This window comes from Topomyia yanbarensis, chromosome 1, assembly GCF_030247195.1.
Source record: "Topomyia yanbarensis strain Yona2022 chromosome 1, ASM3024719v1, whole genome shotgun sequence".
NCBI classification, from domain to species: Eukaryota; Metazoa; Arthropoda; class Insecta; order Diptera; family Culicidae; genus Topomyia; species Topomyia yanbarensis.
In genome coordinates, this window is record NC_080670.1 from 66,789,090 (window position 1) to 66,802,062 (window position 12,973).

The window sequence follows — 12,973 nt, forward strand, 5'->3', positions numbered from 1 at the left end:
CTCCAGGGCCGGATGGAGTTCCAAACAACGCTCTCAAGGCAGCGATCATAGCGAACCCGAACATGTTCAGGCTAGCTATGCAGAGATGCCTTGACGAGTGCCGTTTCCCCGATAGATGGAAAAGGCAGAAACTGGTGCTGTTGCCGAAGCCCGGGAAGCCGCCAGGCGACCCATCGGCGTACAGACCAATCTGTCTGATAGACACGACTGGCAAACTGCTTGAGAGGATTATCCTCAACAGGCTCACCCCGTACGCGGAAGGTACGGACGGTCTGTCAAGCAACCAGTTTGGCTTTCGGAAGGGTAAGTCCACAGTGGACGCTCTCAACTCAGTGATAAATACTGCCGAGATAGCGATCCAACGAAAAAGGCGAGGTATTCGATACTGCGCGTTAGTGACACTTGACGTGAAGAACGCATTTAACAGCGCAAGCTGGGATGCCATCGCGCTCTCGTTACACCGGCTTAGCCTACCGGTGGGTCTGTACCGGATCCTGGAAAGTTACTTCCAAAACCGCGTACTGATATACGAGACCGATGCCGGTCAGAAAAGGGTTCCGATTACTGCCGGAGTCCCGCAGGGCTCGATCCTAGGCCCGGTGCTATGGAACCTCATGTATGACGGGGTTCTGAGACTGAAGTTCCCTCCTGGGGTCAAGATCGTCGGCTTTGCTGACGACGTAACCTTGGAGGTCTACGGGGAGTCAATTCCTGAGGTAGAACTAACCGCAGAACACGCGATTAGCACGGTGGAGGAATGGATGAGCGCGAGAGGCCTGGAGCTCGCTCATCATAAGACGGAGGTAGTTATCGTCAACAACCGCAAGTCGGCACAACATGCAGTTATCCATGTGGGAGAAGTCGCGATCACTTCACAGCGAAGTCTGAAGTCTCTCGGAGTCATCATAGACGACAAGCTGACCTTCGGCAGCCATGTCGACTATACGTGCAAGAGAGCGTCGACTGCTGTTGCGGCACTATCGAGAATGATGTCCAACAGCTCAAAGGTGTGCGCCAGTAGACGTAGGTTACTGGCACGCGTTGCCGTATCTATCCTCAGGTACGGCGGCCCGTCATGGTCAAGAGCACTGAGGGTAACCAGTTACCTACAGAAACTGGAGAGCACCTACCGCGTGATGTGCCTCAGAGTGATATCTGCCTACCGCACGGTATCACACGATGCATCCTGCGTGATAGCGAGCATGATGCCAGTCGGGCTGGTCATTCGGGAAGATGAGGAGTGCTTTGAGCTACGTGGAAATAGGGGAGCCCGCGAGCGCACCAGGGTGACCTCGGTCGCCAGATGGCAGCGTGAGTGGGACAACTCCTCGAAAGGTAGGTGGACCCACCGGCTGATACCTAGCATATCGAGCTGGGTGGGAAGACCCCATGGGGAAGTTCACTTCCACCTGAAACAATTCCTGTCAGGCCATGGCTATTTCCGTCAGTACCTCCACAGGTTCGGGCACGCGGAGGTCCCAGTCTGCCCGGACTGCCCAGGTGTAGATGAAACTGCCGAACACATACTGTTCGTATGTCATCGGTTCGACGTCGAAAGAAGAGCAATGCTTGACGTCTGTGGCTGGGACACAACCCCGGATACCATTATTCAGCGGATGTGTCAAACGGTGGAGAAGTGGAACGCAGTCTCGGCTGCTACCATCCAGATTGCCAGTAGGCTACAGGTAATCTGGCGAACCGAGCAACAGACGGCGGGCACGGCTAACTAGTGATTGGTTAGCTGGAGCGAAAAAGGCCAAGCGCAAAATAAGAGAGTGAATGGTCTGTTCATGCCGAGGTAGGTTGGCGCAGCGAATGGCAACCGCGTAAGGGGTAAACCCAGCCACCCCGAAGCAAGACAGAAGAGTGAGTGTATAGGCGTATAAGTGGACTGCCTCATGCCAAGACGGGAGGGTCGTAGCGTAGTATGTTGGAACTAAGCTATCGATGCCTCATGGCGTGGCAGAGGAGTGAAAGGGTGAGCATCCAAGTCAGTCTCACATTGCATGTTAAGGGTGAGCATAAAAGTCAGCCTCACAGGTTGGTAGAGGCTAGCACAAAAGTCAGCCTAGCAAGGAATGAAAAAGGTGAGCACAAAAGTCAGCCTCGCATGGTATGTCAGAAGTGGGGCCTAAGAAAAATGTCCCACATGGGATGCCAGAGGGAGTGACAAAGGTACATTAGAGTGGCACGATTGAGAGTGAATCAGGTGATAGGGTGAGCACCCAAGTCAGCCTCACATGGATGGGTAGGGCGAGCACAAAAGTAAGCCTAGCAAGGAATGAGTAAGGTGAGCACACAAGTCAGCCTCGCATGGAACGTAAAAGGTGAGCACAAAAGTCAGCCTCATGTGGGAGTGTTTGAGAGTGAATCAAAGTGTGATTGAGAGAGCACCCAAGTAAGCCTCATACAGGATGTATGATCGCGTGAGTGAGAGTGAATGAGTACATTTAGTACAGCCATCCCCCCAGAAGTAATACCGAGAGGTAGTTCCTGGGAGGAATGATGGCGGAGCCCAATGGAGTTTAGTCGGTATTAATGGCTGGTCACCATTCGAGTCCGACACGCCCCCAGTGCACCCCGTGTGGTAGATTGGACCCTACCGTTAGCACGTGTACTGGGCTAGGACATAAAGGTCTTCTTCATTGTAAAAAAAAAAAAAAAATCCAATTTTATCAAGTGTTATCACGTTCGCCGCGGCGCTCCTCGACGTAGAAATCGTTGGACGTCTACTTTTGGAACGCTTGTTTGTGTGGCTCTGCGTGCTTAAAAAATAGTTTTTTTTATCGTACACAATAAATGTATAAATAAATCTAATCATTGCAAAAAGATCCATTGTTGCCTTGCCTTCAAAATCATAAAACAAAAATAACTTTCAGTTTGAGCTCTTTACACCAGACTCCCCCTTAATAGATGGACCCCAGGCAAAAACGAATGTTGCACCTAGCTTGTAAGTAACTCATAGATTTCGTTAGTCACAGCTCGATGGAGATGCACGGTGAACTACCATGTGTCTGCATCATCTTCGTGCGTGTGGGGTTTATGTATGAATGTGCAAAAGTGACGGACAAGAGAAATACAGACAATTTCAACTGTAGAAGACCGAAAACAACAGTCGAAACGTTTGGATGTTATAAATCGTGATGTTTAATTTTATTTTGACGTAAATAATACCCTAGAACAAAGACAATCGTTAAACACTAAATATCTATTAGAATGTCCCACATACATAGTATGACGACTAGGAATGATTTCCTGCCCAAGTGTTGAAAAATGGTGTCGTTTTCCAAATCACATAGTCAACTCGCTAAAATGCGTTGATCCACTACTGGAAACAGAAGTTATGGAGAAGCTTTCAAATTTTCTAAAAAAAATGTATTTAGCTCGCCGTATATATTGCACGTAAGTGTCAGCTCTTGGAGTGTGCAGTGTATTTCTTTTATAAAAAAAATCACAAACTAGCTACAAAATCCATAAAACTTCAGGCACCTAAGTTAGTAGCTGCCACATTGAGCTTGCGGCAATTAGACACTCTGTCGGTTTGCAGAACGGTCGATGCTCTAGAACCAGACTCCAGAATGGATCTTCTCATTATCAATCCCAAACCGTTTCCCTCTATACGGTCTCGCAGAAACATCCTCGAAAGAAACGTACGGATACGTGTCTGGCTTTAGCAGTAGTACGCAAAAGTATGTGCTGAAAGTACTTACAGTGAATCCTAAGCGTCACCGGCTCACTCTGAGTTTCACCACGGTCGTTGGCGGCAGTGCAGGCGTACATGCCGGAATGATAGCGCCCAACCTTCTGCAGCACTAGCGAACGCGTCGAAATAATCACCCCTGATGTCACATTCTGTGTCACTGGTGAACCCTTTCATTAGTTGATTTCAGTGCGCAGCAATAGTGGGGTTGGTTTTTTTTCGCATAGTATGTGATGTGTTTGAACGAGCCCGACGCCGAACGTTGTCATTATTTTTTCCGAGAGGATTTTTTCGCAGAATCCAAGAGTCGTCCGTTTTTCCAGTTCCAAAGTTCCCACCGGGTTGGGAAGATGACACCATAGAAGGGAGGCCAGACGTCAAGCGTTTTTTACCCACAAGAATGCATTTTGTGTGGCACCCATGAAGAATGCATTTGAAAGGGATGGGTCGTATTAACGGAGAGTTAATCCATCCAGAAATTGTTCAACATCATGCACGGAGTGGCGATGAAACATGGAAAGAGAAAAAAGGGCATGGAATTATTAGTTTGAATCGTTGACATGGTTTTGGCGTTTTCAAGTGCCGCAGTTGAGTTGAGTATTCCAACTACTCGAAAGCAGCATTTTTTTTCATTTTTTTTTGCTTTTTGAATGGACACGGTTTTACCACTTTATCCGCCGATAATTAGTCAACCTATAACAGGAAGTACTGCATTTATTGATTTTGTATTATTCTTGAATGGAACAAGCATCTGATCCGCTATAAAAACTGCACTAGAGCAATAAAAATGGATAAGGCCAATCAAACTCTAGGCAACCAATCAAATCGAATCGTTCCCGTAGAACTTCTAGAACTAATTATCAATTTCAACCAGACTAATAAAAGTTGTGTAATTACATCCGGTTACTCATAAAACTTTATCTTTCCCGCAATCTAATCTATTTCTCTTATCCGACATGTGCTACTTCGTAGTAGCTCAATTTTAATTTATATTTAAATACTTTTTCGCTGGCTGTTGAATGGGTCGACAAGGGAAATACAGATTTATATATAGTAGTAGACATGTTACTGTTTGAAAATGAAAAGGAACTCATAGCAAATAGAGTTTCTAGATATCATGATTTCAAAAGTTACACCAATTACAGGGTGATGCTCTGATTCCCTAATATTACTACTAAACCATATTCAAAAATATATTAACCAAACTTCAAAATTACAAATTACAAATCACGTCGCAGCTTAATATGGTAGGTTTTGGTTAGTAAATTATTCATAGCTCTTAGGTGGGATGAGTAATGGTCCAATTTCCAAAATTAACATCATCATTCATTCATTCATTACAATATGCAAATGTAATGGAAATCAGTTTACAGCTTTTCATGCAACATAACATTAAGTAGAGATAAGATGCCGACACTTTGTTTAGCTAAAGCACACTTTGGTATTTGGCACATTTAAGCCAGCGAAGGGGTTTCAAGCTCTGGAGATTGCATTCGAACGGTAAATAGGCACCGGTAAGCTGTGTGCTCGCAGATGTTTTCAAGTGGAGGTGAGTGTGATTTTAGTATCAATGCTCAAGGCATCAGCCGGAAGGGCAACTTTACTGTACGAGCAATAAAGGAATGTTCTGTTTTGTAGGAAGTATAACGTTTAGCTATACGTGACGCAGTTCACCATAACGAAAGGAAAGAGTGTTTTGCAATTGAAAGAATCACCTTTACCGAAATAAATTACCAGTTGAATGTTTGTTATAAATTGGCTAAAGTTTCATGTTACGTTAAATACTTCCAAAACTAGGCCGCAATACTTTTAAGGCAATAAGAAAAAATGCTCTAATAGCAAGACGTTAAATACTAAAACGGTCCCAACAAAAAAATCCCTAAAAGGCAGTATGAACACATTGAAGTCCTCTCTTCGTTGTACAGTGGCACTACGAGTGACAAAACCCCAAAAATCAATGTCTTGTAATTCTTTTATAAATACTTATTTTATTGAAGTAGAATACTTCTAACGTTTCAATATAGGGATCCCGTTTCAAAATTTTATACCGGAATTTAACGCGATTTCTTTAACGTGAATGTCTGCCGTTGCACTGCATGAAAAAATAAGATTATTGCGCTATCTGATTGGAAATATGTACAACAATTTTGTATCCAATTCCGTAGAATGTACAATTACTAAAAATAACGGAAATAATGGATATTATGAAAGCAGTAATTATCTGATCCATGATTGGTCGGTACAATTCGTTCAAGCAGCGAGTGTTGCTAGGACTGCCCCTTTGTCATCCAATGAACTGCGACACGTATAAAAAGGGAACATAAGAAAAAGCCTACCAGCTGCTGCGTTTCATGTCAGCTCGCATTCTGCGGTGATAGGTATTAGGTAATACATCCCATGACAGCCGTCAGACACTGTTAGTTTTTCCTCCAATGATGCACTCGTGTGCCAGTTTCATGCATACACAGAAGATACAATTATGACACACCACAGAAAAAGCTAGCCAAACATGTCAAATGGACCTAAGTGCAATGGACAGTTGCACTTTATTTACTTTCTCTTTCGCTAATAACTCGGCCGTTTATATGTTTGTTCCTTAACTCTTAGCATAATATGCTAATCCAAATCAGAGTTTTTCGAAACAAGATTGAAAAGTCTTATGAGGACGCCGTAATAATCGAAAGAGAAAGTAGAGAGGCTCTCATTTGCACTTGGGATCATTTGACATGTTTGTCGAGAAAGAGAATGGTTAGGTTTAGGTCAATAGTATGTTCAGAAGATTTATAGTAAGTAATACGAGTCATGTTTTGGTTAGAAAATTTTAGTTCCACATTTTACAGCATAGGGAGCGCCAACGCTAACTTTTCATCGGAAAGAGATAGAGATTAGGTGTCTTCCACAAAGTTGTAGAACAAGCATTTATAAATAATTCTTACGAACTTCTCGATATTCTATCTCACTTCTATAAAAAGTTAGTGTTGGCGCCCTCTATGCGGTCATTGGTGGAACTATAATTTTCTAACCAAACATACTATTCAGCTAAATCTAACTATTTTCTCACAAAAATGAATAGTTGGTGGGAATCGAGTACCGATAAACAACCACGCACTGCTAGGCCCCATGCAAAACTGACTCAGACATCACTTCGATAAAAGTTTAATAACTTCTTTTAACAAAGCCGGATTGACCAGCAGTCTTCGACAAAGTTGTAAGCAATTAAATTATATTTCTTATTTTCACTTACAATGATTATACGATGCATACAGCACAGAGTTAGTGGGTTTTCTCCATGTAAATTGTCGAAAAATTCCATACAAACTTCAGACACGTTGGTCCGGTAGCTAGATTTGTACGATTTGCTTCAAATTTGGAGCAAGTACTCCTAGTGGGACTAGGAATCGACTCAGGGGTAGGCCGATTGAGTTTTTAAAAATTCATTTTCCTGGGCACTCTACTATATATGTACAGCTACCGAAATTCTTCGTTCCACTGTTTATTACCTTTGCAGTAATATGGGTTTAAACCGCAATGCGCAATTGCGTGGTCTTTTATCGAAAAAACAATATAATCTTACCCAAAAGCAACAGAAACGTACCGTAAACCGGGGTTACTTTGATCATCGGGATAACTTTGATCACTCGAAACTTTTTTCGTAGATAGCTTATTAAACCAGAATAGTCTACCGACTCATTTTAATTTGAAATTATTTTTACTCTAAACTTACAAAAACTACAAAACACCGAAATTTGACATTCCCTTATTTTTACGAAGCTTCGTAAGGTGTCTATTTTTTATAAAACAAATAAATCTCAGTTTTGAGCAAGAGTAATAAATTACAAGCGAGTTTTTATTTTCCTTTTAGATTGGGATGTGCTAATTTTAGTTTCAAGAGTTTGTTTATTTTAAATACATTTTTTTGTGAAACTAGTTGGCAATTATTTCAAATTATTTTAAGCTAAAATTCGCAACATTTTTTTATTGTTCAAGATTCCAACGTGTTAAAATGGATGAAACTTTTTGTACATTGATAAAGCACTGAAACAAAACCATTTTCGCAGTTTTAACCGTTGTGTGTCCGACGCGGTACCCGGGTACCTTTTTAAGTTTCAATTAATTAAATTCCTATGATTTATCCATAGCTGTAAATTGAAATTTTGTGACATCTTAGAACTTCACTAAGTTAAGTTTTTGGGTTAATAATATTGTTGATATAGTAAGGGTGGGAGTGAGGAGGGGCTCCTGAATTTTTTTACTACGTAACAGGCCGACGTGGGTACCCGGGTACCCACAAAATTAAAATACTCATAACCAAGGTAATATCTAACCGATTTCGATACTTTTGGTCGTTTTGGATTCAGGAACTCTTCCACTTTTGGACTTGGTAAAAATGAATCGGGTTACTTCATTGGGTTCCCGGAAATCCGGTTTTCCGGAAGCAAGTTCCAGTGCTGAGGTACTATTTGCGAACTTCAATGGAATACTAGCAATATGGGTATCAAAATTCTTGGAATTGCATCAGTAGGCTGTATCTCGTGGTTTTGGAACCATTTGGTGATTTGACCCCGGAACGGACATTCCGGAGCAGGTTCCCGTGGGACCGTGAGTGGCTATTCCATTCCAATTCCATTTTTCAAATTGCCATAGGGTCCCGTAACAATAAAAAACAGACTTCCGAGACAATTTAAATAGTTTTGATACTCATATTGCTAGGATATTATTAAAATTTACAAATCATATTCTGTACTGGAACATTACTTCGGAAAATCCGGATTACCAAAACCCAGATCTATTATTCCGTTTCTATTGTACAGAATCAAAAAGACAAGTTCCTGAATCCAAAACATCTAAAAGTGTCCAAATCGGTTAAAGGAAGCCATAGTTATGAGCATTTCAATTTGTGGGTACCCGGGTACCCTCGTTGGCCTGTTAAAGGTGTTTTTTTGTTGGACACATAACTGTTAAAGGTTTTCAGAATATTTTATTCTAGTTGGACACAAATTATACGAATTTTGGTTACTCGAATTGTACAGTACATTGAAATACTTTTTATAATACCAATTAATATCTATTTAACAATGAGTATCTTTCCAGAATTAGTTTAAACAAAAAATTGAAAGAAAAACATTGACATCAACAACTTAATATGGGTGAACATGCGGGTTATCAAAGTCACCCCGGAAAACGAAAACGGACTTCAACTTGAAATTATTTTTGGAAAAATAGCTGTAAGCGGACAATTTTAGGTTAAACCATCCAATCTTGTTCTCCATACATCAGTACATGTTTTAAAATATTAAAATTGAAAAAATGTGTTGCGTCTAAAAATATGTAATGATTACTTCGAAAAGTGATCAATGTCACCCCGGTTTACGGTACCCGTCGGACTTTAGGTGTGGCGTTTTTAATGCTTGACCAAAGTTAACCAAATTTTGCCCTGTTTTTTTATTATTTACATCCGCTAAGCTTAGCAGTTCTGGGAGAGATTACGGTCGAGATAGAAGAAAACCATCAAACTATTTGGGAAAGGATTTTGTTTACCCACGTGCAAAATTCTGGGTTGTCGCATCGTGCTTTAGGAAAACTGAAGGATGTACATATTTCAACCATCTCAAGGAACCTCCAAAGGATCCAAGCACGGAAGATAGTGGACTACCAGTCAGGAGCTGAACGAAAAATGGGTATGACGTGTATAAAACCGATAGAGTACTGATTGGCATTTCAGGCGAAATCCGAACATTTCGACGCGGGCTTGATGATACGTGAAGTTTCATCCGGAGAGCAAAGAAACGACCTGTACCGAAAACGTACAAGGTTCAGAACTTCCTAAATCGGAACGAATGCCAGCGGAATGTTGCCAAAACGCGAACCCGAAAACCCTACACGATGCTGCTAATGCAATACCAGTGTTGTGTCATAGATAATGATATCTACATCAAAGCGGACTTCAAGTAGATTCCGGCACAGAAATATTTCATGGGAAGTGACTAGTTTACTGTGGATGATCACTTTAATAGGAAGAAGTTGTCGAAATCCAAACTAACTGATTTGGCAGACCATATTTACTGAAAGCCAGTAGTTTTTTTTCTTCTGAATTTTCATCAGCTGAAGGCCAGTAAAGTTCAGCCGGAACTGAACTGGAATTTTAGCTGTTTCCAGTTCGCATTCCGGCTCCAATGACACAACCGATTCTAACTAGAAACGGTTGTGTCACTGGAGCCGGAATACGAGCTGGAACCAGCCATAATTCCAGTTCGTTTCCGGCTGAGCTTAACTGGGAGGTTTCAGCAATCGAAGCAGCGGAAAACTCAGCAATTTGAATTGTTGATTGAAATTTTCAAATTTACATCGCAATTGACGAATTATCAGTATTCTGGGCAGGATTGCTGTAAATCTGGTATTTGCGCTGGCAATTTAAAAATCTGACTTGTTGAATTTTTAGCAAAGAGAATCTCTTACACTCAATCAATCCAAATTGCCGAATTTTCGGCATCTCGGTTTGCTGAAGCTTTAAACTATATGAAAATTCAGCAAAATTTTACTGAAATCGACTTGCAAATTTGGGTGTGTAATAACCTGAACACTATGAACGTTGAGATTTACAAAATTGAGTTTCGTCCAAAAACGGCTTTTGCCGTGGTAGGTGGTTTATTTGGTAAATTTTGTTGCCGCAATACATGAACCTTCCAAATTGGACTCAGTTTCGTTCGATCGAAGCCCATTGAGCCATAATGAAACGCGAACTTCGGAAGACCAAAGCGGCGAAGAATGAAAAGAAAATGATGAGGAAGTGACAAACAACTAAGAAAAAGGTACCAGAAACAAGTGTACAGGTCTGTGTGATGGGTGTCAATCGCCATCGTTGTACATTTTACTCAAATCCATCCTAAAGTAAACCAAGCTACACACGTAAGCTGAAACAGATACGTTCACTAAAGTACTGTAAAACTTTGGTTTTATTGCGGTTGTATATCCGATTCATAAATCATTCTATAGTGTCGCAATAATTAACGACTCACCGTTTCTCAATTGGTTTCTCATTTTGCCGGTTTGCAAACCAACGGCTGCGGACCGAGCAGTAACAAATACCAGATCAACAACGATCGGGGCAAGTACCACTAAACCAGGAGCGGATCCAGAAAAAAAATTCGTAGGGGGTCCGAAATTTCGATTTTGAAATGTTCATTGTACAATGCGTAATATGTAATACCCTCATTCAATTAAAATCAGCTATGGTGGTCAAATCTGGTTTGGAATGTTTTTGAATTTAGAATAAATTTGAAATAGAAAATATTCTCAAGAAGTTAAAAATTTTCGGGGAGAGTCCGGACCCCCAGCACCCTCCCCCTGAATCCGCCACTGCACTAAACCAACTGTCATTGCCAACATCGAAGTAACAACAAAGGTCTCCAAACCAGCAACCAACACCTCCGATAAGGAATCAGATACCGATGAAAAAGGATTTGCAACATCGCGCAGCGACCCGAAAGTACAGGAAACAAACAAGAACATCATGAATGCAGTACTGATGACGGCGTGGACGAGAACGAAAACGCGATAGAAGGCGGACCGAATGACCCCAAGGTGCGGCAGACAACGCACCTAATGTTTCACCACCAAGGAAGAGAATCTCAACACACAGCAGCAAGCTGCGTCAACAAGAGTTGAAAGTTGATTTTAATCTTAAAAGACCCACGGATCAGTTGTGCTAACGCATTGAACCGTGTCAAATAAACAAGAGCGAAAATAGTACAATTTGCCTAAATATCAGAATAATACGAGGAAAGGTTCTTCTGAGTCAACAAATCGACGGCACTGGTGGTTGAGTGGTAAGCTTGACCGCTACTCACCCCAGGCCCATGAGAGGTTGTTGAGATTTTCTAAGGTGGAGAAATTTTTAGTCCCGGTCCATGTGTTGATGGTTCTATATCCAGGGTTTAGATAGTGGAGTCACCTCTCTGGCGTCGGAGCGGAAATAGGCCGACAAAAAATGACCAGAAAAAGGAAGAAGAAGAGCCAATATTATGATTCTTCATTATTGCCCTCAACCAAAAATTCCCAGTGGTTCAACTAAGCGAAAAAGAAGTTCGTTCTTTCTCTTTCTGCACATTTTGTTAATTAAATCTTAGTGAAAAGTCATTTTGTCATTCATAGCGCAATATTGCAGTGTAATTAATTCAGATAAGAAATTAAATTCATCTTTGCATAAAACAATTTCAAACAAATATGTTTCGCTCAGCATAAAGAAAAAAGGTCTGCTGCAATTTGCGTTAAAACACTAAACGAGGAAATGAAGTGCCCAGACTATCGACAACGGGCCCCACGCTCGCCGTTTCATTTTGCCGTCATGTATGCCGACCTAGCCGCACTAGAAAGAATTGCTGAAGAGGAAAAGACCTCTTTAAAATACCGGCATCCAGTCCAGACACAGCTCGGGCCGCACAGCATGGTATAGGTAGCCGGGAAGGAACATATTAAAATCCCATTAAATTCACATCGGGAAAATATGATACCATTATATTCCGCGGAGCAATTTATCTCTCTTAAGCTGATTTCATTCAATTTCACATTCATCCCTTCAAGCGTGGATGATGACGAACGAACAGGACGGTGGCGAGGTGCAGACAACGACAACGACATCGACGACGAGGACGACTTTTTTGCAACTTGCTTCACCGGAAACCGTCCGTACTTGCCCCTTCGCGTGGATGACGTTGCTATGAGCTGTTTTGCTAAACTTAGTTATAAATGGAAATCTTAACGCCACTCAGCTGCTGCCAAGAAGTACTGTCTGAAATCGGCACGCGGCTGCTGATGCTGGCCTTCGCATGACACCCACCACTTAGCCATTGGGTGGAGGGATCCAACCAACCAACCAACCGTCCGTTCAACGGTGATGGTAAACACGAAATGGGCCAGGAAATTTAAATGAATTATACCGTCCACTGTTCCACATTTTCTCGTTATATCCACTCAAACTGTGTCAGGATGCGCCAAAGTCGACAGATTACGCCAGACGGAAGACGCAGGATGGGAGCCCGTGTTCTTCATGAACCGAGCGGATGTCTTTGCATACTTACATCATGAGACCATGTAATGCGATGCTCCCTTGGATTTGCCTTAATGTGGCATTCAAAGTAGACATCGTCGCCCTCCTTAATGTCGTCCGGATTAAGCGTTGATCCAAGAGACAGCGTCACTTGCGGCGGATCTGAGGAAAGGGAGTTCAAATGAAACTTTCGTGTAAATAGGTCAGCTAGGAAAATGACTGGTGCT

General features: G+C 42.0%; 1 protein-coding gene across 2 annotated transcripts in view; it reads right to left on the minus strand.

Moving 5' to 3' along the window:
• The window catches only part of LOC131677846 (serine-rich adhesin for platelets), a 694,115-nt gene that overhangs the window by 124,963 nt on the left and 556,179 nt on the right, over positions 1-12,973 (minus strand). For both annotated transcript variants that reach the window (XM_058957912.1, XM_058957911.1), the window contains exons 10-11: positions 12,778-12,908; positions 3,711-3,870 (exon numbers count right to left, since the gene is read on the minus strand). In XM_058957912.1, coding sequence (XP_058813895.1) covers positions 3,711-3,870; positions 12,778-12,908 — 291 coding nt within the window. The remainder of the gene's footprint in view (positions 1-3,710; positions 3,871-12,777; positions 12,909-12,973) is intronic.